This window comes from Mus musculus, chromosome 3, assembly GCF_000001635.26.
Source record: "Mus musculus strain C57BL/6J chromosome 3, GRCm38.p6 C57BL/6J".
NCBI lineage: Eukaryota > Metazoa > Chordata > Mammalia > Rodentia > Muridae > Mus > Mus musculus.
In genome coordinates this window covers 29351622-29376688 of record NC_000069.6, presented here as the reverse complement: position 1 = coordinate 29376688, position 25067 = coordinate 29351622, and the positions used below count along the sequence as shown (strand labels likewise).

The following is a 25067-nucleotide window of genomic DNA, read 5'->3' as shown; positions in this document are numbered from 1 at the left end:
ATTGGACTGGGGTCGTCAAACTGAGAGAAGTAAGCCAGACCTAGAGGGATAAAGATCACACTTCCTCTCATACATGAGTTCAGATTTTATAGATACATACACATGCATATAACACAAAATGGACTGCTGGTTGGGAAGGAAAAGGGGAGGACTCAAAGTGGTAAAGGAGAAATGGGAATAGAGGGAATGAACACAGAGCATGGGCTTGATGTATTTGATCAAAAGTGTCATTATGAAATCTATTGATTTTAACAACAAATATACATTAATTTCTAATTATAGCCAATGAAATACAATCTATTTAATAATACAATATTTTCTTTGATTTGCTAATTCTACTTTGGGGCCTTTATTTCAAAGAATACTACATGTGCCCCCGAATTCCACTTCCCCTAAGCTCAGCCCCTCAAAACATAGACTAGTCACTCAAAACAAAATAAGACAGAGGCAATCTAAATACCAACAGTTTACGAATACCTTGCTACACGCAGGCAAAGCTTTTATGTAACTACAACGAGGGGAAGTGGCTACAAGTGCAGTTTGGCAAAAATGTGTGTGAAAATGTGAAGCCCACTGCTCCTGGATCCAGGCTCTGCAGACCCTGATTAGGCCCATACCTAAACATGATAAAAGCAATCTACAGCAAACCAATAGCCAAAATCAAAGTAAATGGTGAGAAGCTGGAAGCAATCCCACTAAAATCAGGGACTAGGCAAGGCTGTCCACTCTCGCCCTACCTATTCAACATTGTACTTGAAGTCCTAGCCAGAGCAATTAGACAACAAAAGGAGATCAAGGGGATACAAATTGGAAAGGAAGAAGTCAAAATATCACTTTTTGCAGATGATATGATATATATATAAGTGACCCTAAAAATTCCACCAGAGAACTCCTAAGCCTGATAAACAGCTTCAATGAAGAAGCTGGATATAAAATTAACTCAAACAAGTCAATGGCCTTTCTCTACACAAAGAATAAACAGGCTGAGAAAGAAATTAGGGAAACAACACCCTTCTCAATAGTCACAAATAATATAAAATACCTTGGCATGACTCTAAGGAAGTGAAAGATCTGTATGATAAGAACTTCAAGTCTCTAAAGAAAGAAATTAAAGAAGATCTCAGAAGATGGAAAGATCTCCCATGCTCATGGATTGGCAGGATCAACATTGTAAAAATGTCTATCTTGCCAAAAGCAATCTACAGATTCAATGCAATCCCCATCAAAATTCCAACTCAATTCTTCAACGAATTAGAAAGGACAATCAGCAGATTCATCTGGAATAACAAAAAAACCGAGGATAGCAAAAACTCTTCTCAAGGATAAAAGAACCTCTGGTGGAATCACCATGCCGGACCTAAAACTGTACTACAGAGCAATTGTGATCAAAACTGCATGGTACTGGTATAGTGACAGACAAGTAGACCAATGGAACAGAATTGAAGACCCAGAGATGAATCCACACACCTATGGTCACTTGATCTTTGACAAGGGAGCTAAAACCATCCAGTGGAAAAAAGACAGCATTTTCAACAAATGGTGCTGGCACAACTGGCGGTTATCATGTAGAAGAATGCGAATTGATCCATTTCTATCTCCTTGTACTAAGGTCAAATCTAAGTGGATTAAGAAACTCCACATAAAACCAGAGACACTGAAACTTATAGAGGAGAAAGTAGAGAAAAGCCTCGAAGATATGGGTACAGGGGAAAAATTCCTGAATAGAACAGCAATGGCTTGTGCTGTAAGATCAAGAATCAATAAATGGGACCTCATAAAATTGCAAAGCTTCTGCAAAGCAAAAGACACCGTCAATAAGACAAAAAGGCCACCAACTGATTGGGAAAGGATCTTTACCTATCCCAAATCGGATAGGGGACTAATATCCAGTATATATAAAGAACTCAAGAAGGTGGACTCCAGAAAATCAAATAACCCCATTAAAAAATGGGGCTCAGAGCTGAACAAAGAATTCTCACTTGAGGAATACCGAATGGCAGAGAAGCACCTGAAAAAATGTTCAACATCCTTAATCATCAGGGAAATGCAAATCAAAACAACACTGAGATTCCACTTCACTCCAGTCAGAATGGCTAAGATCAAAAACTCAGGTGACAACAGATGCTGGCGAGGATGTGGAGAAAGGGGAACACTCCTCCATTGTTGGTGGGATTGCAAGCTTGTACAACCACTCTGGAAATCAGTCTGGCGGTTCCTCAGAAAATTGGACATAGTACTACCGGAGGATCCAGCAATACTTCTCCTGGGCATATATCCAGAAGATGTCCCAACTGGTAAGAAGAACACATGCTCCACTATGTTCATAGCAGCCTTATTTATAATGGCCAGAAGCTGGAAAGAACCCAGATGCCCCTCAACAGAGGAATGGACACAGAAAATGTGGTACATTTACACAATGGAATACTACTCAGCTATTAAAAAATGAATTTATTATTCCTAGGCAAATGGATGGACCTGGAGGGTATCATCCTGAGTGAAGTAACCCAATCACAAAGGAACTTGCACAATATGTACTCACTGATAAGTGGATATTAGCCCAGAAACTTAGGATACCCAAGATATAAGATACAACTTGCCAAACACATGAAATTCAAGAAGAACGAAGACCAAAGTGTGGACACTTTACCCTTTCTTAGAAATGGGAACAAAACACCCATGGAAGGAGTTACAGAGACAAAATTTGGAGCTGTGACGAAAGGATGGACCATCTACTGATTGCCATATGCAGGGATCCATCCCATAATCAGCTTCCAAATGCTGACACCATTGCATACAATAGCAAGATTTTGCTGAAAGGACCCAGATATAGCTCTCTCTTGTGAGACTATGCTGGGGCCTAGCAAACACAGAAGTGGATGCTCACAGTCAGCTATTGGATGGGTCACACAGCCCCCAATGGAGGAGTTAGAGAAATTACCCAAGGAGCTAAAGGGAACTGCAACCCTATAGGTGGAACAACAATATGAACTAACCAGTACCCGGGAGCTCTTGTCTTTAGCTCCATATGTATCAAAAGATGGCCTAGTCAGCCATCACTGCAAAGAGAGGCCCATTGGACTTGCAAACTTTGTATGCCCCAGTACAGGGGAACGCCAGGGCCAAAAATGGGGAGTGGGTGGGTAGGGGATTGGGGGGGTGGGTATGGGGGACGTTTGGGATAGCATTGAAAATGTAAACGAGGAAAATACCTAATAAAAAACAAACAAACAAACAAAAACAAACAAAAACAAAAAGAATCAAGTGTGGAGTGGTGTGGATCTGGTCTGGATGGATTCCTATGTTTCAAGTGTACAATCTTAGTGAAAGTTGCTAAGAGGAGCTACCTGCTCAGCTTCATGTGTTCTTTTGTTTATATGACCCAGATAAAATTTAAAAAGCTGGTTTGGACTATGAAATTTTTTAAAAGACACTGGTCTACCCACAACAGGGTGGAACTCTCTCTTTTGACTCTTTGGTTGTTTAAAGGCTCTGAAAATCAGGGCTTCTCCCCCATATCAAATCTAACCTCTGTTAAATTTGTTGAAAATATATTTTTTCAATGCTCTTTAAACTTGAAAGGATGAAGGAATGAACACATATTCATATAAAAAGAATCAATTCTGATATCTGCATCCCTACCAGTGAGAAGGTCAAGACACAGGCTTTGGGACAGGTTGTACTGGGCTTAAATTCTACCTTCAAAATGAAGGCACTTTCCCACTTATTTCTTACTCTCTTTGTCTCTCTAATACTTTCCCTCTCTGCTCTCTCATTTCCTTCTCTCTTTCTTCCCACTTTCCTTGCTCTTTTGTAGCTCTCTCTCTCTCTCTCTCTCTCTCTCTCTCTCTCTCTCTCTCTCTCTCTCTCTCTCTCATTCTGTTTTAGTGAGTGTTAGAAACTCAACCCAGGGAACTCAAGCCAAGCCATAGCGCCTCAAACATTAGAGGCGCTCAGTTACTCTGCTAATACAGCACCTAACTAAGCCACATAAGTGAGTAACCTTACTGATTCTCAAATACCTTGCCTGTTAACAAAGACACTAGCGATTTTTGTCTCATTAGAAATGTGCTAGTGTCCCAGTACAGGGGAACGCCAGGGCCAAAAAGGGGGAGTGGGTGGGTAGGGGATTGGGGGGTTGGTATGGGGGACTTTTGGGATAACATTGGAAATGTAAACGAGGAAAATACCTAATAAAGAAAAAAAAAAAAGAAACGTGCTAGTGTAAATGAACTAATAAAGCAGAGCACAAAGTTTGGTGCCGAGCCCTTATCAAGGATTTATATCAATATCTATTATTCTGTGTCAGTCTTGTTTTCCTATGAACACTTTCATATGTTCAGGTTCTTTCCCCGTAATAACACTTTTCTTCTTCTAAGAATCCCCCTGAATATATGTTTTAATTTCCTTTCAAAGTGTAACAAGATGGTAAATATTTGGCAATATTAGCTCCTAATGCAGGGATAATTATGTAAAAAACGGTGCAAAACTGCAAAATAATAGCCAAGGAAACTGTGTGCAGGATGTCTGTAACCTCCAGCAATCCATCTCATATGAACTATACATGAAATCTGATTACAGTTTTCCACCCTAAATTGAGACATTGGATTTTATGTTACAAGCCGGGCTTCTCAACAGTGATCATTATCACAGCAGTCACAAATCAAATAAATTGTCATCTTTCCCATACATACTCTATGCCTTCCAAGCTTCAGGAAAATATAATTGATGACTAGCAAATAAAATATGACTCCATGCTAATGATGGAAATTCAGAGCTATAATTACATTTCTCTACAGCCATGCCACCTTGAATGTGCCCCTTGTCCTCTGATCTGGGGGGCTATGCAGGGTCACTCTAGGCAGTACTTAGATAAAAGAATTGTAATTAAATTCTATCTGTTCCCTACTTGCCACTTAAGGCCTTGTTTCAATGAACATGATGACCTGGTATTTTTCTCTTATGTTTTACTCAATAATGAATATTAGTTTTAATTTGAGAATAAAATTATTTGTTGCGACAATCATTTTCCCCACTTTTTAAAATTAAACAGTGTTTCTTTTTGGAAATTCCGATTGAAGTTAACTTCAGGCATCAAGGATCCCATAGTGTTTTCCACATGACCAGCAAAGGCAAGGAGCCCAAGGATGCTCAGCCAACGATGCTTGGAGCTGGACATGCTGGTGACTCATGCAGATGGAAATATCCTGGAGATTATTTTAAAAACCAAACATGTATCTATTTAAGATAAAAAATAATAGCAATAAAGAATAAAGCTGTGTCTCATTTTGTTTTTCTTTTCATTTACTCTTTGGTCATGTTTTAATAGGTCATCATGCATTCGAGGCTAAGGAGACATTTTCAGAAGGTTAGTGTCGCTTTTGCCATACTTAAGAGAGGGAAAAGTAACTCCATTCTTATATCTAACCATAAACTTAAATACACAAAAAAGAATGTAAAATGAAACTCACTGGTATTAGGCATATTGGATGTACCACAGGGCCCCCAATGGAGGAGCTAGAGAAAATACCCAAGGAGCTGAAGGGGTCTGCAACCCTATCGGTGGAACAACATTATGAACTAACCAGTACCCCAGAGCTCTTGACTCTAGCTGCATATGTATCAAAAGATGGCCTAGTCGGCCATCACTGGAAAGAGAGGCCCATTGGTCAGGCAAACTTTATATGTCCCAGTACAGGGGAACGCCAGGGCCAAAAAATGGGAATGGGTGTGTGGGGGAGTGGGGGGGGGGAGGGTGTGGGGGACTTTTGGGATAGCATTGGAAATGTAATTGAGGAAAATACGTAATAAAAAAGATTAAAATCAAAAAAAAGAATGAAGTATGACATAATATTTTAAAGTCTTTGAAGCCAAGTACATTTTATACATATTGGTTTTGTGTACTTGTAGGGTGACATGTTCATTTGTGACTATTATAAAAAAGAGGGCAAGTGAGTGCCACCTTGTGGAAGGACCTACATCTACCACCTCTAAGTTAGTCCCGCCTCCCTGGGTTTTCTTCCTTTCTCTTGTTCCTTTCTCTTGTTGCCAATGAGAACATCATGATTTTTTTTCATACCCGTGTCCTTCTTTGTATCCATTCACGTTGCTTACTTAGCTTAAGACAAATTAAATTTCCAACGAAGACTGTACTGTGGATTGCATTAACAAAGAATAATAGTATCCCAGAAAACTTAATACTAGGCAAGGTAAGAAAGAAGTATTGGCAGTAATAGCAACTGCAGTTTGCAACATCAGGCACAAATACCAAAGGACCATCATTTATAAAAGAGGGGGGGGGGTTAATGCCAGCAGTGATCGGTGATGTGTGGATGTGACAAACTGAAGTCTGAAGGATTATGATTTTGCTCACCTTAAGCTAGGGCAACTTAACCAGACTTAGCATTGGCAAATTTCACAGCATGGTTCCATCAGGGCAAAATATGCAAAGCTCTATTAAGCAAAGGTTCCATCAGAAAAACCCCTTCAAAGCAATATTAATTCCTATTGAATTAACTCATATGAATTCAATTAACTCATTCACTCATTTTAATTCAATATGATTCATTAATTCATCGTGTTTCTTCAGTCTGACTTCTTCATTAGAAAGGAGTTGTTTAGTAGATTTAAAGAGATCTTTTCTGAATTCACACAAGAACAATGTCCACTGTTCACTTCAACTGGTAACAACACTAAGCACAATGGCCAGGATGACATCAAATAAGCATAATGTATATTTCAGAAATAGTAAGAAACTTTAGGACAACTTGCAAGGTAAGTACAACTTTATTTAATACTAGAAAGTTGAGGCTCAGAAAAGGTAAACAGTTACTGGAGACTGCATATCTGGAAGCTAAACTATTTCAACCAAAATTCACAACCTTCCATAACTACAGGTTTACTGTCAAGGAATTTTGGGTAAAGAATGATCTTGAAGTTGCCTCCTCAGCATCTCAAGGCTGGAATTATAGGAATGGATCCGGTGACTGACTAAGTCTGACACTTTTAAACCTTAAAAAATAAACTTCAGTAATAAAACATTTTAAAAATGAAAGCCTTCTAAAACATGGCCTTAAATCTCACTTTTGTTACTCTGACTCTATGGCTTCTTACCAAAGTTCCAGGCAAGACTAGAATTACGGAAACCCATCTATGCTCTACTGAAAGATTCATCAACACACAACATCATTTAGTTCTGTAGGGAACAAAACTTACCATCACGTGTAAAGATTTGATACCTAAGGCTTGGCAATCTCCTCAGTAGTAAGTGCTTGATAATATAATATACACACACTTTGGAGAAGAATTTTCTAGGTTTCGAGTTCTGTACCTGACCAGGAAACCTTTTGCTTTATTTTGCCTTTTTAGAATAAAACATTTCTGCAGGCTGGAGACATGACTGAGATAGTAACATGCTTGCTGAAAAAGCTGTAAGACCTCTGTCCTGATAAGTAGCACCCACATAAAGGGCCAGATGTGGTAGTATTCATCTGTATTTCTGGTGCCGGGGTATGAGTGGAGGCAGGAGAATCGTGGGAGTTTAGTGTTCAGCTAGCCTAGTTAAGTATGTGAGGTCAAGGTTTGTAAGGTAGCAATAAGATAACTCAGGATGTATAGCTTCTTGCCATGAAGCCTGACAACCTGAACTTGACCCCCAATCCATTTGGTACAGAGAACTAATTTATATGATCCCTTTGACTGCCGCATACAATCTATTCACACAATACACAAATAAATACATACATTTATTTAGTTTTATGTTTTATAAAGATAGCAAGATGGCTCAGCAGGTAAAAGATGATCACAGTGAAATCTTGGTGAGCTGGGCTCCAACCCTGGGACCCACATAAGCGAAGGGAGATTCCAGACTGCATAGAGTTGCACTCTGATTTCCAAGGATGGGCCATGCTACACACTCATCAATGCCCCAGATACCCTACATTCATAAACAATAATAAGTAAAATAATGCTCAAAAAGGAATAAGGTCAAAGGCCAGGAGGATGGCTCAGAGGATAAAACAAATCCCCCATCCTATAATGGAAGGAAAGAAGCAACTCCTCACTCCTCTCCTCTATCCTGCATGCTTGCCATGACAGCGGCTCTCACACTCAATTGTAACATCACACACAGCAGTTTACTATGTTAACATAAAAAATACGATGAACAGTGATATATCAATACACCTGATGTGGATCGCTGACTTAGATACACACACACACACACAGAGTCACACACACAGAGTCACACACACATTCACTCACTCAAAAGGATACTGTCATTTGCACTTTACCTGAGAAAATGTAGGCTAAAATTTTGTTAATATGACTTGAACAGTTACAAGCCCACTTGATTGGGATTACATGTGATTTACATGTGATTACATGTGAAGATTTGTCTTTGCTAGTATCACTAACTCTCCCCAACCCTAGTTGTATCTCATGTTATTAAAATCACAATTATTATTATTATTATTATTATTATTATTATTATTGCCATGGTACCATCTGCTTTTCTTCATATCAATTCAAGATAGAAGGATTTCATTTAAACATAAGATTCTAGAAAAATAGTCATCTAAAGACAAGCACTCAGATCCCCAACCTTTAGAGAATATTCTAATTGTTCATATTTTCTTCATTCTGTTTTAAAATTGTTTGCATCTGCTTCCACCTCTGACTAGAGCAATAACTTTTAAAATTTCTGATTAGCCAGTGTGCATATGTGGAATGACTAGAAGAAATCTACGTGTTTGCAGACGCAGACACATGGTGGACTATGCCTTCTCACACATGTAGAACATCACGTTGCTTACCAATACATGCACTGGCTTTGCTGTATCCCCTGTATTTTATGAGGTAGCTGTGATCGCTACAGCACTGTCATAGAAGAATACAGCCTTGAAACCTTGTCCATGGATGACAGTGTCAGTGCAGCACAAGCAAATGCATGGAGCTGCCCAGGCAAAGAAATGCAAAGACAAGGCAGCATTGTGAATCCATTAGCTGATAGTTGTTCTTGCTCCATTTCCTGTGTTTCTGTTCCTGCTTTTAAGATGATACTAAGACCTCTGAGCCCAAATGTGATACGTATAGGTTTAGACTGTGGTGATTAACCTACCTATATATGGATATCTCATGGTGTTGTTTATTCTGGCTCCACACAACGATGCCAATGAATCTCTGGAATCTTTACTGAGCTACAGTGAAAACCTTTGCTCCTAAACTCAACCTCCTTTTCTTTCACTCGTTCTCGGGTGCTGTTGTTTTGCTCATGATTCAGGAAGTGATCATTGAGAAAGTGCCAGGATGGCTGGGGCATGTCTTCTTAGACCTCAGAAGAGAAGACAGAGTTGGGATCCTCAACCGAGGGTCTGAGAGTACTGTGTCTTCCTGGAACCGTGTGCAACTTCAAAAGGTATCATTTCAACTTAAGAGTTCACTTGGCTGCTCTGTAGTGAAGTGAATTATTTCAGCTGCTCCGTTTTTGAAGTTACTCTATCAGAATTTTAAATCCTTTCCATATATCCCCTAAGGGCGTGTGAGCTGAACCAAGCCTCCTTTCTGTTTTATGATGTCTAGAATGACGGGAGTTCACAGCGAAAAATAACTTCCGAACATCAATCAAGCTTGGTCTGTCTGCTCTTTTATTCAACACCCTTCCTTTTCATTGTGATAATCCACTCTTTGTCACATTTAAAGCATGACATCCAATACGAATCACTCGTTTAGAAAAACTTCATGTGAAATGCAAGCCCTTATCAAATGCAGAAAAATTATTAGAAACTGTGAAGAAAAGAATGAAAGAGAATCGTATAGATTCAGCGGAACACTCTTTTATTGTACGTAAGGAAATAAGACAATATTTCATGATGTGTTTGGGGAGCGCCTGTACTCTACCTTTTGCATAAGCCTGGAGAACACCTTTACCCAGAACAGAAGTGTGGGACAGAGGGCATTAAATGCTTTCCACGAGGATGGAAAAGTCTATGGAGCTCATAAATCTCAAGAATTTTCTAGGTGTTTCATAAAATTCTTCGATCTACCATTGGCACCAACTTAACAATGAAGTGGTTATTTTTATAAAGTGTTTATCCAGCTGCAGGCTGCAACCCATTAATGAGTTGTTAAATCAATTTAGAAGCCTTTCCTCATAAAATAGGAAAACAAGCAAACAAAGACCAGAAAGCTTCTGGAGGAAATTGTATACAGGAAAGGCACCATCTTTTCATCATTCAGTTATGGATACCTGTGTGCTTCACAGGTGTGTAAATGCATTGTGCCCTATTGACCAGATTGAAGTATTTGAAAACTGCACCATCTGTTGACATTACTGGAAAAGCATGCAACTAGACAGAGGTTGGTGACGAGACAGTCCCTACAACTTGTCTCCTTAGTTTTGTAAGATCATGGCTATCAAAGTGTTTGGGGTGCCTTTTACAGAAAAGTAATGGTGAAACTTGAATGAAGGTGCGTTAAGAAAATGTGGAAAGCACTGCAGGAGGTTTCAGAAACAATGTAGTCAGGAATCATGACACTTCACTTTTATTTTAGGTAACTGATCTCTGGTTGTTAAAAGTAGAAAGCAGCATTGCCAATGGATTTAATTAAAATAATGTTCAATATGGGAAGGAAGACCTAGTGAAAGCATTATTTGAGAAGGATTAGGAAGCTTCTAGTGTCTGGATTCTGAGCACTAGTGAAGGGTTTCCATCATATCAAAGGGCCAGCAACCATCTAAAAGGGAGTCAGTTAGCAGTTGCCAGACCATTCGTGTTTAACACTGTGTATGGGTTTCTAGTACTCTTAATTTCTAATGAAATGTTTGGTTTAATAATGATGGTAATGAAATCAGATCTTCTATGAGACTAATATTGGGTACATTTAACAAATAGTTACCAATAATACCCAGCACAACAAAGTAGATGAATAAATAGAACCAAGATTAATTCTATTAAACTAAAATAAAATAACAAAACATGCGATTATGTGCTTTCTAAAATAACCTGTGAAAACCTGCAAGTTTTAATTGCTATTGTTGAACATATGGATCATGATAAATGTAAAGGAACTGTTCCTAACTCCAAGATATTAAAATATTTATTTTTAGGTATCTGTGAAAGAAGAAAATAGAAGATAATAAATAAGGGAGATAATGGCTAGGACAGCAAACCCCATTTAAATTGCTTCATAGCTAAGTCTTGAGATGTGGCTGAGGTACCCACCCACTTCTATTTTCCATATGTGACCTGGGCGCCCATGTGGCCTGAACAAGGATCTGTAGAGTTAGTCTTCATTTGAGATGACTAACCCTTCATTTGTGATGCTTTAACCCTCGTGAACTGTGGCACAAAGGCCCAGGCTGGAAGCAGCATGCGGCTATGTTCACAGGCCAGTTCCGCGGATTCCTAAGAAGCAAGTGAGTTTAGACTAAAAATTAATGAAGCCTAGATCATTACTTTTTAATTAGATCCTAAAGATACTGACCAATTTCCATCGACGAAGGCATAGTTCCCATTCCCCTTTAACCCTACTCCACTATCTTTGTCTTTGTTACTTCAAGTAGCTCCTGTGTGCAGTTGTCTTAAATTTTTAAACAACATTATTTCTCCTGAAATAATCATGTTTTCACAACAAATGTGGCCAATTAGCCATAAAAATGTATGATACATTTTCCAAAATAAATGACTTATAAATAAAATAAAAACAAAGTACTCGTCCTAATTACTGCCTGAAGTCATGAAGAACCCCATGTGGAGAACTCCAACCCAGTGGTCTCAGAAAGAGAAGCCTGTACACTGTTAGAAAAATGTAGTTTTGTTTAACAAATTGTCCAACAGAGTTCAGTGGGACTGTACACCACGGTGCATGAAAAAGGGTCCATTAAAAATGGATAGGAGATCTGAGAGTAGAAGCTACATGCTTAAATGTGTAGAAAAAGTGCAGGCACACATTGTCTTCCTGACTTTGAACTAGGCCTTGGTATCCGGGCTCCAATGCCAAAAGACCAAAGTATTTCTTCTTCCCAAAGAAGAAATAAACCAAAACTCACAAGAATAATAATCCATTGGGCACCAAGGGAAAAGATGGCCTATGGGGGAGGAGGGTAAATAATTTGTTTATAAATTTGATGAGTCTAATGCCCAGAATATATAAAGAAAGATCAACAATAAAGAGAGAAATAATCCAACTGTAACTGGGCAAAGGATTTGAATGGAAATTTTTCCATTAGAGAAAAGTGTCATTGAGTAGCCTACATAAAAACTACACTGAGATACTGCCTCAAATCAACTCTGATCATTTTAACTTTGCTTTCGTGAAATGGAGCCGCTAGGTAAGGAGGCTAGGTAAGTGGTTCAGGTGTTAAAACAATTGTTTGGGTCCCTGACACCATGTCAGGTATGCTGGCATGTAGAACCACCACTCCAGGGGATGCAGACACAAGTAGACCCATGTAACAGGCTGACCAGCTGAGTCTGATTGAGTTGGTGTCCTCTGAGTTCATTGAGAAACTCTTGTTTTAAAACTACAGTCTAAAGGGACAGTAGAAGCCACCCAATATCTACCTCTAGCTTCCATGTGTGTATAAATAAGCACCTGGACAAGCATGTGCAACAATGAGAACATTCACATATGTAAATACAGTAAATCCTATACATGTACTATAAATATAACACATATGTAATATGTGATATTGTATTTATCTTAATATACTAATTATTATTTCCATGAGCCATTTTTACAACAAAACTTGCCTTTTTCTTTTTGCTTTTACATCATGTACTTTACATTTCAAATGTTATCCTCTTTTCTAGTTTCCCCTCCGAAAACCCCCATCCCTTCCTACCTCACCCTGCTCACCAACCCACCAACTCCCTCTTTCTGATGCTGGCAGTCCCCTATACTGTGGCATGTAACCTTCACAGGACCAAGAGCCTCTCCTCCCATTGATGATCAACTAGGCCATCTTCTGCTACATATGCAGCTAGAGCCATGAGTCCCACCATGTGTTTCCTTTGGTTTGGGAAATCTCAGGATACTGGCTAGTTCATTTTGTTCCTTCTATAGAGCTGCAAACCCCTGCAGCTCCTTGAGTCCTTTCTCTAGCTTATTCATTGGGGAGATTGTGCTCCATCCAATGGATGGCTGTGAGCATCCACTTCTGTATTTGTCAGGCACTGGTAGAGCCTCTTAGGAGACAGCTATATCAGACTCCTGTCAGCAAGCTCTTGTTGGCATTCACAAGAGTGTATGGCTTTGGTGGTTGTTTATATGATGGATCCCCAGGTGGGGCAGTCTTTGGATAGTCATTCCTTCAGTGTCTGCTTCACATTTTGTCTCTCTGTAACTCCTTCCATGGGTATTTTGTTCTCCCTTCTAAGAAGGACCAAAGTAATCACACTTTGATCTTACTTCTTCTTGAGTTTCATGTGTTTTACAAATTGTATCTTGGGTATTCCAAGCTACTGGGCTAATATCCACTTATCAGTGAGTGCATATCATGTGTGTTCTTTTGTGATTGGGTTACCTCACTCAGGATAATACCCTCCAGGTCCATCCATTTGTCTAAGAATTTCATAAATTCATTGTTTTTAATAGCTGAGTAGTACTCCATTGTGTAAATGTACCACATTTTCTGTATCCATTCCTCTGTTGAGGGACATCTGAGTTCTTTCCAGCTTCTGTCCTTTATAAATAATGTTGCTATGAACATAATGGAGCATGTGTCCTTATTATATGTTGGAGCATCTTCTGGGTATATGGCCAGGAGTGGTATCGCTGGATCCTCCTGTAGTACTATGTCCAATTTTCTGAGGAACTGCCAAACTGATTTCCAGAGTGATTGTACCAGCTTGCAATCCCACCAGCAATGGAGGAGTGTTCCTCTTTCTCCACACTTGCCAGCATCTGCTGTCACCTGAGTTTTTGATTTTAGCCATTCTGACTGGTGTGAGGTGGAATCTCAGGGTTGTTTTGATTTGCATTTCCCTGATGACTATAGATGTTGAACTTACTTTTAGGCACTTCTCAGCCATTCGGTATTTCTCCGTTGAGAATTCTTTGTTTATATCTATACCCATTTTTAATATGATTATTTGGTTTTGTGGTGTCTAACTTCTTGAGTTCTTTGTATATATTGGATATTATCCCTCCAGCAGATTTAGGATTGGTAAAGATCTTTTCCCAATCTATTGGTCACCTTTTTGTCCTTTTGACAGTGTCCTTTGCCTTACAGAAACTTTGCAGTTTTATGAAAACTTGCCTTTTTGAAAGTCTGTATCACATTTCCCTTAGGTATATGTCTCACTGCTATTTGCCTTGTCCCTTATAGAATGTCAATGCTCAGAATTACTGGTATCAAAATCAGAGGTGCCTGCCTTTCTATAGTATCCCATAGACTCTTTATCAAGTCTCTGCTTTCTCTAAAAAGAGATAAATCAGACATTTGAAAATGCCCAGGATATAGGATATGTATTCATTTTCCATGACTTGAACCTTTGCTCCTAGTCATCAGTTGGTATTCTTGACTGTTTTTGGCTTCTGCAGACTGGCTATTTTCCTTCCCCCTTAAGTGATGTGCCTCAGAGGAATATATGCATAATTTTATTTTTTTTCTTGGCTAAAAATATACCCTATTTCATGATGTACTGAGGCATGTATGTTTGATGCCAAGGCATTTGTTTTAGAAGTGTAACAATTGTTTCCAATAAGTGAAAACATTGTTATTCCACAGATAAAAGTTTTTCTTCCTTTCAATCTAAAGCTCTCCTTTCAATAAATCTGTGATATGATTCATAGAAGAATTTCTAATGAAGTAGACTTTTTAAAAGTTCTTATTTTTAAGTCTGCATTCTAAGATATTCTAAACGACTGTCAATATCATCATCACCATTAACAGGACCATCTCTTTGAGAGAACATCACTCTACCTACAGATACTCTACTATGTAACTGACAGTGGAAGAGACCAAAGAAGTTATGCTGAAAGAGAGTCATGGAGCTGCATTTGAGTATAACTAGCATAACTAACAAGAGCAGAAAAGTACAAAGCTAAGCAGGGATCTAGGTTACACAGCCGGTGTGATTAACACAACATGTCTGCAAAACCCAGTACACTAGCAATCCCAGGCCCCAGAAAGAAAAAGATTTTAGATAAGAAAATGAGTGTATTAGATATAAGTCCTGTCCACATTGTAAGATCACTTTGACAACACAACTTAGTTCATTTTTGTTTCCCTTCTGGAGTCCATACATAGACTTATGTCATATACTGGAGGCTGGGATTGTCCTGTTTGCATTTGTGTGACAAAGAAGGGAAGGGTGTTCTATCATATCTCTTTCATTCAGTGTTATGTGGTATTCAAAAAAGAGCAGAAGAGAGAATGTTAGCTCAGGGACTATGGAAGAAGCCGAGTGTTACGTCACTGTAAGCTGAAACACCTGAATTCTATTGTTGGTCACCTTAGCCTCTAACTTTTCATCAGAAACCTCTGTTATATAAAATATATTGCCTATAATTAGTCATGTTCTCACAAATTTCTTAAGATTTAATGCTATTGGTTACATGAAAACAATGGAGACAAACATGTTTAAATGGCACAATAAGTGTGCAAAACAAGTAAAAAACCCTATCATCATGTTTTATCTTATTGCTAGTGTAATTTTTGTTAGATGAAAGAAGAAAATTTTGTCTGCTTCTTTTATATGCCCACCCAGAGTAGGCCCTATATTATAGGTCTAATTAATAAGTTCCTATGTAACCTATGCTTATTGTCCTTTTGATCAAAATTAAAACAAAATAATACAGCTGATACAAAACATGTTTTTTTTTTTAAATTTTTTGCATTGCCTCATTAAGCAATTACCTAGAAGCTACTAGTTTTTCGGTAAATAAATGGGAAATTCAATGGCAGGCATACATCACTTCTAACAGAATACCAGTTACTCTAACAAGAAAGGAGGAATGAGATCATTCCTAGTGATTCATCCTGATTTATGTGTTCCAGTGGACTATGAACCTCAAGCCAGCATGTGTGGACTGGCAAAATCTAGTGAAATCTGGAATGTCTAAATCTATATTCCACCTCTTGGCTTATATACATGCCTTTTCTGACAACTTAATACGATCACACAAGAGAGGTTCAATCAGGGTCACTAAACATTTTTAAGAAGTATTTTCTGCACCGGAAGAGTTCAATGAAATAATTATAATATTATACAGCTTTCTTGAGTAAGGGAGGCATCTTTATTCAAGCAATTTATGGAAATGTGTTAGTAAGCATACTCGTGTACCAATAATACTTCAAAGAGGGTTTCACATTATACCTTTCAAAATTCATTTTCATTTCATTTCAGCTGACTTGTATAATATTCCCCAACAAAGCATAGGAGCCTGATTTGAAATTTGTGCATGCCTCTGTGTGTGTGTGGTTTTTTTTTTTGTGTGTGTGTGTGTGTATGGTTTTGTGTGTGTGTGTGTGTGTGTGTGTGTGTGTGTGTGTGTGTGTGTGTGTAGGCTATAGGCTACCCCTTGCTGCCACCTCAGTCACTGTCCTCTGCCATGTTGTTTTTGATATACACTCTCTCATTGGTACGCATCTTGTCAAGCAAACTTGGCTGGACCCAGCCTGGCTATGCCATTCTAGTGCTGTGACTGAGTGCGTGCACCTCATTTCTAGGTTTGTTTGTTCTCAACACAATTTGTTTTCATTGTTATTGTTTTGTTGTTTTTATGACTGTATGTTTTCTAAACAGAGAAAGGAAGAGAGGATGGGTGGGGAGTTGAGTGAGTAGGGCAGTGTGGGAGGAGGGGAAGAAAAATTGTCATCAGAATATATTGTATGAAATTTTTTTTCAAAATAAATTTTCCAGTTTTTCACCTTGGGTCTAGAGATCAAAATAAGCTCCTCATAAATTCAAGGCAAGCACCATCTCCTGTCCATGAGTCTCTTTCCAAGGTCCTGAATCTCATTATTTAATCCTTAGTATTTTGCATTACTTTTTACTAAATGCCCACTGCAAAACCATTGCATTGTTCTGATTTGGGGCTCCATGTTCTATGAATCCATAAAAAGTGTGCTTATTTCTTTTAAAGTAAGCAATCAGTGTAGACCCTCTAACTGCTGTTTAAACTTATCCTTGACTGGCCTAGGTGTTTACCCTCCACACAGGCAGCCATGACATCGCCATGAACTACTATTGCCTTTCCTGGAATCTTTTGTAACCTTGGATGTCATCTGTTGAACTTCTGATCTTAGCCTGCCCACTAGCTAGCCCAGCTGGACAGACTGCATGAATTAACAGCTGCAAGTAACTTAGCAACTCCATATCTGTAGGTCACAGTTGGACTGGTGTCATTTGAAGGACATTCATACAAGCTACCACTTCTTGGTCTTTGGCAGAATACAGGCTAGAAATGGATATTTCTGACAATAATGTGGCTTGGTGACCTCTGAACCAGCCTCTTATTTCCTTATCTCCTCTAAATACAAATAACCATAATTTCTTGTCTCATGAGTAATTTTCTTTTACTACCTACCTGTAATCAAAAATATCTCTATGTCTCTCTATCTTCTCTTGCCCAGGAAGCTTAATTATCTTTCTGCCATTAACGTTTCTGAAAGAAAGTTCTACTTCAAATTTATTACCTGAGCCACTCACTTATCTCATAAATGCCATTTTGAAAGAAGACCTGTTCTTACTATTACAGAGTTTAGAGTTTATCTCTGGAAAGAGGAGTATGGTTTTTTAGCATGATCCTCCAAGATGGAGAAAAAAAATAAGACCTCATCACCTAAATTATTCTGTTACATCAAAGGCTGACAGTTCAATTCTCTGCAGAGAGATGTAAGGTCAAGCTACACAAGGCGAAGCAGCAGACTTCAACATAACATAATTTGGTGAGAATGGAGGAAAGGAAAGTAGCAGGTCATTCTAGCAACTTCCATGAGGACAAACAAGTTGCCCAGCAGGTGCCTTGAAGTGTACGTGTAAGCTTGAATGTGTGTATGTCTGTGTTTATGTGTCTGTGTGTCTGCCTGTGTTTCTGTGTTTCATGCATTCAATGGTATGATTATTTGATAGATGACAGTATCATTTATTTTGGGAATAAAAGCAGTAAGTAGAAGTTACTGAACTTAAGAATTACATCTAAGACAGGTAAGAGCAACAATTATTGTGGGTAACCAAATTAAAAGAGCCTTCTGAGCTTAAAAGAAGACCAGACTCCCAGGTAAAGTAGTTGAGTGTGAGTATAACCACACCTATGTTTTTCCATTTGGAACAGTGGGGTATTAAATAATAGGGAGCAATTTCAGACATATACAACTTTTAGGATAGATGTTAAAGTCATTCCTTAAATATAAAAATGTGTGGATGCCTGGCACTTGGATGGCCCAGCATCCTGTGGTTATAGCAGAGATAAGATATAACCCACACAGGAAATATGTCTGATATTACATTGTAATCTCTCACATGCAAGAAGAATACTGAGCTATGCTTGAAACATGAAGTGAAAACGATTTACCAGTTTATCATCTCTCACACCTTTTTCTCCCAGAATATACCTTTGAACAATTAGTTATTTCTTATCATCAACACCCATTATCTTCATTATCTTTCATTTAGATTATGCTATTGCCTTTTTCATGTTTCTGTCTTAAAAAAAATATCTCTATCTTAAGTATCCCCCAACAGTATCTGATCCTCTCTGCCTTGTCGCAAAAAAAAAAAAAAAAAAAAAAGTGGTTGTACCTTTCTGAAAAGGAGTTCTGAGTTCTGCTGAGACTTGATGAGAGCTGCTGAGTTATTTAATTTGCAAGCAAATATCTTCATCTACTTTGAAAGACCTAATTGACAGTTCCAATATCAGCTCAGCAAAAGTAGAGCTCTTTTCTCTAGTTCTGAAAAACTTCCCTCTTATCGCTGTCTGCTGTTTATCACCAGGTGACAAGATTATGCACTTATGTGGGGAAGAGTTTAACTACAGTGCCATTCATGGCATATGACTGCCTGGGGCAGTTAGAAACATCTCCACTAGTGCCTCTGAGAAAGAAAATCATCAGTCAATCTCCCCAGAAAAGCTATAGAGACAAAAATCAATCACTGTAAAAGAGCAAAGAAAAATATCACGTACCATAAATAAACACTGGCAGTGCCTTATTAAAACGAGGTACGTATTTATTTTTTTAGATTTATAAGGCATCATCCCACCAAAGAACCTCCACTGAGCATGTGCACTTAGGACAAAGACGTGTTAATCAGAACAGATTTAAACACTCGAGCATAAAATAATTATTAAGACAAAATAGAGTGTTATATTTAAAAGCACCCACAGATGAGACGAGCGAACTCGAAAGGCATACACAGTCGGTGTGTAAACGAATCTCATTACCTCACACTGTGCATGAGTATGCATTTTAATCAGATCACCGAAGACTCAGAAATGTTTTGGAAATTGGCTTCAGTCCATAAATCTTTAAAATTTATGGCCTTACTCACTTTTCTGTAGGAATCCAGGTGTCAGTTCGCTTTCTAGGTGTTTGTTCTTCTCTGGAGGATAGAGATTTCAATTTCAGCAAAGTTCGACCTGCCTCAAGACAAACTTCCATGTCTACCACCTTGTAAATCATAGATCAGCTCTCAAAATATTTCAGTTTCAGTCCGTTTACCTCTCTGCTTCCTTAATTTCCAATGACAGCATCAGATCTTATGCTTTCTTTCTTATGTTGGGTAAGGTAAGTGCTTAGTTCTCACATCCATCTCTGTAGCTTAAGTATGTTAAGACAGAAACAAACAGAACCATAGAATGTTTCGATGCCAACTGAGAGAATCACATGACTCAGGAAAGTGTCCACTTTAGATAATCAGCATGTGGGACAGGAAGGAAATGTTAAGTGTGTGTGCACACTCATCATTTTGAATGGTTGAAAACGTTAACACAACTTTCCTTCTCTCATTACTCAAAATCAAGATTTAGTCTCTCCTGTCAATTGTTAATCAACAAGGGATGATGGCTAATAAGCAAGGGAGCATCTTTCAGCAAGACCCTTCTCCTTCCCATTTAGAATTAACCAGAAATGAGTAACACTTAAGCCAGCGAAGCTGGGAGTTCAGAATGAGCTGTTTCATCACTGACAGGCTGTGGTAGAACAGGCATTCAATCAAGCAATGATAAAATCTACCCTCCAAAGTTCCCTGAGCAGATTTTCCACTCATGACCTTCCTACAATTAACATTCTTCAAGGCTCAGAGAGGGCCATGAACAAGGGCTTGGAGACAATAGGTCGTTCTAGGTGAGTTTTGCTGCCCTAAAAATAGACAAATTACAAGTTACTGTACATAGACTCTAAAAGGAGTGGTCAACTGGTTGTTCATTGGGGAAAGAAAGGGCAAAAAAAATTTATTTGCCTTACCTAAAAAGAATTATTTCTATTTTTGATTTTGACATCTTCTTGGTTTTGTGCATAAATACCCACTATTGAAAATATTCTCACAAAATAGAATAGAATTAAAGAACCATACTAAACTCTACACACCTACAAAAACCTGATTTTTTGACAAACACATAATAATACACACTAGAGAAAAGACAGCATCTTTAACAAGTGGTACTGCTCACTGGATGGTTGTGTGAGGAAGAATTCAAATAGATTCATTTTTGTCACCTTACATGAGACTTAACTTCAAATGGATCAAGTTCTTCAACATAAGGCCAGGTACATAGAATCTGAGAGAAGAGAACTGAGGAATAGTCTTGAACTCAGCATCACAGGAAATTATCTTGTGAGCAGAACATTGAGAACATTGGCACTGAGAAAAAAAATTATAAAGGGGACCTCATGAAACTGAAAGGCCTCCATAAAGCAAAGGGCACCAGAATTTGAACAAAATGACTACCTAAGAAATAGGAAAAGATCTTTACCAATTCACATCTGTTAAATGGTTATTATCGAAAATATATAAACCACCACCACAACAAACCCAAAAACTAAACACCAAGAAAAATAAATGACTCAATTAAAATATTACTCAGCTGTTAAAAAAAATTGAAAATTTCAGGCTAATTAATGATGTGTAAAACAGTCACCCTGAGTCAGGTAACTCAGACCCACACAGACGAATGTATTTCTTTTCTCTTACATCTTAGCCGTTAAGCTTTTGGATGCATGTGCTGCAGTCTGAATAACTACAGAGGTAAGTTCCTAGTAAGGGACCATGGGGGAGTAGATGGAAGAGTAACATAAATAATAGGAGGGTTACTAAGGAAGGCACATGGGAAAGAAGGGTACAGGGGGGATGTGGGAAGGGGCAACTTACACCAAATGGCATTTGAAAACTCATATGGAAAGTTCTTAAACTATATACATATATAAAAGGAATCTAAATGGAGTCACCAAATAATAGGGTAGTCAATGCCCAGAATAGACATCTTATGCCACCAAATGTAATGTCTAGTGCCTAGAAAGGGTAACTTCATGTCAAGCCATTGGTCAAAGACTGTAGACCTCCAACCAGAAACATCACAAGTTATTGTTAAGGATATTTGTTGCCGTTCACACCCAAAGGAAAGGCCCAATGCTGAAACAATACCATGTATGTTGTCATAAAAGGAGAGGTCAAGCTGGCACACAGACCCTTTAGCCCTACTGATCAGTCTTCAAACTGCTTGAAGGTATTCTGCATGCTACCAATATCACCTACCTATAAATCTGAAACCTATAGGAGCAATCTGCATTAAAAATATACTGGTGCAATAGTGAGTTGAATGTTATGGCAATAAGCAAACATTCTTTGGTTGGATTTGTCACATTCCATGAGAAAAATGCATGTCTGACCTTGCTGGAGTGCTTACGAACCGAACCTAAGGCCAAGGCCATAGGCCGAGGCAAAATCTAATTCTAGTATTATGCTAAAGGAACACAGAAATAGCATGGCTCCTAACGACCTATTCCAATACCAATAGACCAATGCTTCATTCAAAACACATCAGAGAAACTTCATCCTGCAAGAAATAGGAATTAAAACAGACAACTGGACAGTGTGAAGAGAGTGAGAGCTTTCAAATCTTCAGTCCAAATGAGATATCCTCCTCAACTTCCTCCCCTCAAACTCAGCCATCTATACAGAAGGGATAGAAGATTGTAAGAGTGAGAAGTGATGGGTGACTCCAAGGACACAGTGTCCTCAGACTCAACAAGACTGATGAATTCACAGAGACTGGCATTACACACAGTGCCTACAAGAGTTCAGAGAACAGAGATGGGGAAGTGGACAGTGGGTCCCACCCTTACCAAGAAGCTGTTTGCTCCCAACAAAGAGAAAATAAGTTTTGTACAATGGGATTTGACTATGGATAATAACCGTGCTCCAGAGCCAGCCTTATGCACAGGAGCGTTTGGCCAGCACAAAACAAACTGTGGGGTTTTGTGCACTTTTTGTTTTGTTGTTTTGTTTTGTGGTGGCACTTTTTGTCCAATTAGTTTTTTTTTTAATTGTTTGTTTTGATTTTTGTTCTTGTAGAGTGTTTTGTTGATGTTGTGTGGTTTGGTAGTTTTGTTTTGAAAGAGAGAGAAAGAACATAAAATTGAACGGGTAGTGTAGTTGGGAGCATCTAGGTATTAGAAGAGAAAAAACAGGATTACAGAATGAAAAATTTTAACAAACTTAATCAAGTATCAAGGTTAAAAAAATACTACATGTCTGCCATAAGTATTTTATCCAATGATTATAGATTTTTGTGCCATGAAAATGACAAGCATTGACACAGGTAATTTCTGCACCCAATTTAACATGTTTAATAATAAAACTAAACTTAACGTATCAATCATTGATAATTCAATATCCCATTATCTTTGTGTGACCAAAATAATAAACATAGTCAAATATTAAAAAAAGAAAATCTCACAAAATTAGAAAGTTGTCCAGAGAAATCCATTCTAAACTAGATGTATTCATAACACTTTATTTCTTTTTTAAATGGAAAATAGATTTTTGTCACACAATTTATTTTGATTGTGGATGCCCCTGCCCCAGCTCCTCTCAGCTCCTCCTTACCACCTCACCCACAAAAATCCACCACGCTTCTTTTTCTCTCATTGGAAAGCAAGCACGCATCTAAAAAGAAAAGCTATTGAAGATGACAGTGATGACAATAATTAATAGAACAAAATGAAAACAAATGAACCAGAAGAGGTTAAATAAAAGAGAACAAAAATTAGCCAAAGAAAATTGTCAATGAAAAACACAGACTCAGAGACATACACACTTGTGCACACACAATAAACCCATAAAAACAAAATTGGAAAATATTTTATATATATATATATATATATATATATATATATATATATATATATATATATATACACAAAAGGCCCATAAGGTAATTAATTAATTAATTAAATGCCCAGACAAATAACTATGAGACAAAGACCCCCCCCCCAACACAACACTGAGCTCATTTTATATTGGCCATCTTCTCCTATGATTGGGACTAATACTTCAGTGTGATTTGTATACCTAGTGAGACTTCATTGGAGAAAAGTAATTTTTCCTTTGAGTGGGTATCAGTTGTAGGTGGATTCTGTGTTAGGGATTGGATCTTGTGTCTATTTCCCTTCTCAGAACTGGGACCTGCATTTGGCTTAGATTTGTGCATGCTCTGTGCATGCCACCCAGTTTCTGTAAGTTCTTATGTGCATCCATCTTGCTGTGTGTTCAAGGCCTTGTATCCTTGGACCCTCCATTGTTACCACTTATAATCATCACTTTCCTGACTTCTGAGGTTAACATTTGATGGAGGCATTCCATTTAGTCCTGAGTGTTTTAAGTCTCTGTACATTGTCCAGTTGTAGGGTTCTGCATTTGTTCCCATTCACTACAGCAGGATGAGTCTCTGGTGATAGTTGAGTAAGACAATGATCTATGATTAAAAGCAGTTTGTTTTGTGCTCTGGAGATGGCCAGTTCTATAAACCCATGCAAGCATAAAGATGTGGGTTTGGATACCAAAACCCCATATACAAAACTGGGTGTGGTGGGCGGAGCCTGTGGGAGACAGTGAGATACAGAGAGATAGACACAAGTAGATCCCTAGAAGCTCACTGGCCAGATAGCATGGCTGATGAGAGATCTAGGTCCTGAGAACCGACAGTGACCTCCACATTACACACACACACACACACACACACACAAAACACACATACACACATGCACACTCACACACACTCAAACACACACTGACACACACAAACACACACACACACACACACACGTTATTTTGAGTAGAAGGAAGATGCATGAGGCATATTTGCTGACAAGGGTTGTTGTAGTTTGTCTTGTCTACCCTTGTTCTACCCTTCCAAAATTGCTGCCTCTGCAATCACCTCTGATATTCTTACTGACTCATAATATGGTATGTGGAAAGGACAGGAAAATCAGAACAGTGACATTTTCTATGTCTGCCAGTGCATGCATCTGTGTCACACTCTGCCTTCTTGTGTGAAAGTTATATCCTTTCCTTGGTTGAAGAAGGCAGAGTCTTTTACTTGACTCTGGTCCTCCCTCCAACTTCCCTTTCAGAACATCACTCAGAAACAGCATCTCCTCTCTCTCTCTCTCTCTCTCTCTCTCTCTCTCTCTCTCTCTCTCTCTCTCTCTCTCTCTCTCTCTCTCTCCTGCAGCATCCTTTTCCATTTTCTAGTACCATTTCTCTATCTGCATATTAATGAGCTCTACTGTCCTTCCTTCCTTAGGAAATCTATTCCTAGTCCTCCATGGTCCCTTTTGCTCACTGTCCAATTCTACTCCCCTTTCTCAGTCAAGCTTGTCACTTTGTCTTGGTATCTGTAAGTCCCTGTTTCTAATCACTTTCTACAGTGAGGTTCCTCTCCCTCCAGCGAACAAGACCTGCTCTAACTAAGCACGGAAGGACTTGAATGTAACTGCCCTGATCAATCCCACATGGCTAATTTTACATCTAGATTCTACTAAATGAATCACATTCTTGATTTTGGTGACAGTGTACTATTCTGGTTTTCATCATAAAATAGTGTTTAATGCAAAATTATCCCTA

The 25067-nt window shown here is 38.5% G+C and overlaps 1 protein-coding gene across 20 annotated transcripts in view; it reads right to left on the bottom strand.

Annotated features, from left to right (window-relative positions):
* Window positions 1–25067, bottom strand: part of Egfem1 (EGF-like and EMI domain containing 1) — a 609406-nt gene that overhangs the window by 314370 nt on the left and 269969 nt on the right. Inside the window, exon 5 of one of the 20 annotated variants that reach the window (NM_029412.2) lies at window positions 19494–19544. The exons of the other annotated variants lie outside the window; for them this stretch is intronic. Coding sequence (NP_083688.1) covers window positions 19494–19544 — 51 coding nt within the window. The remainder of the gene's footprint in view (window positions 1–19493; window positions 19545–25067) is intronic. 20 annotated transcript variants of the gene reach the window in all.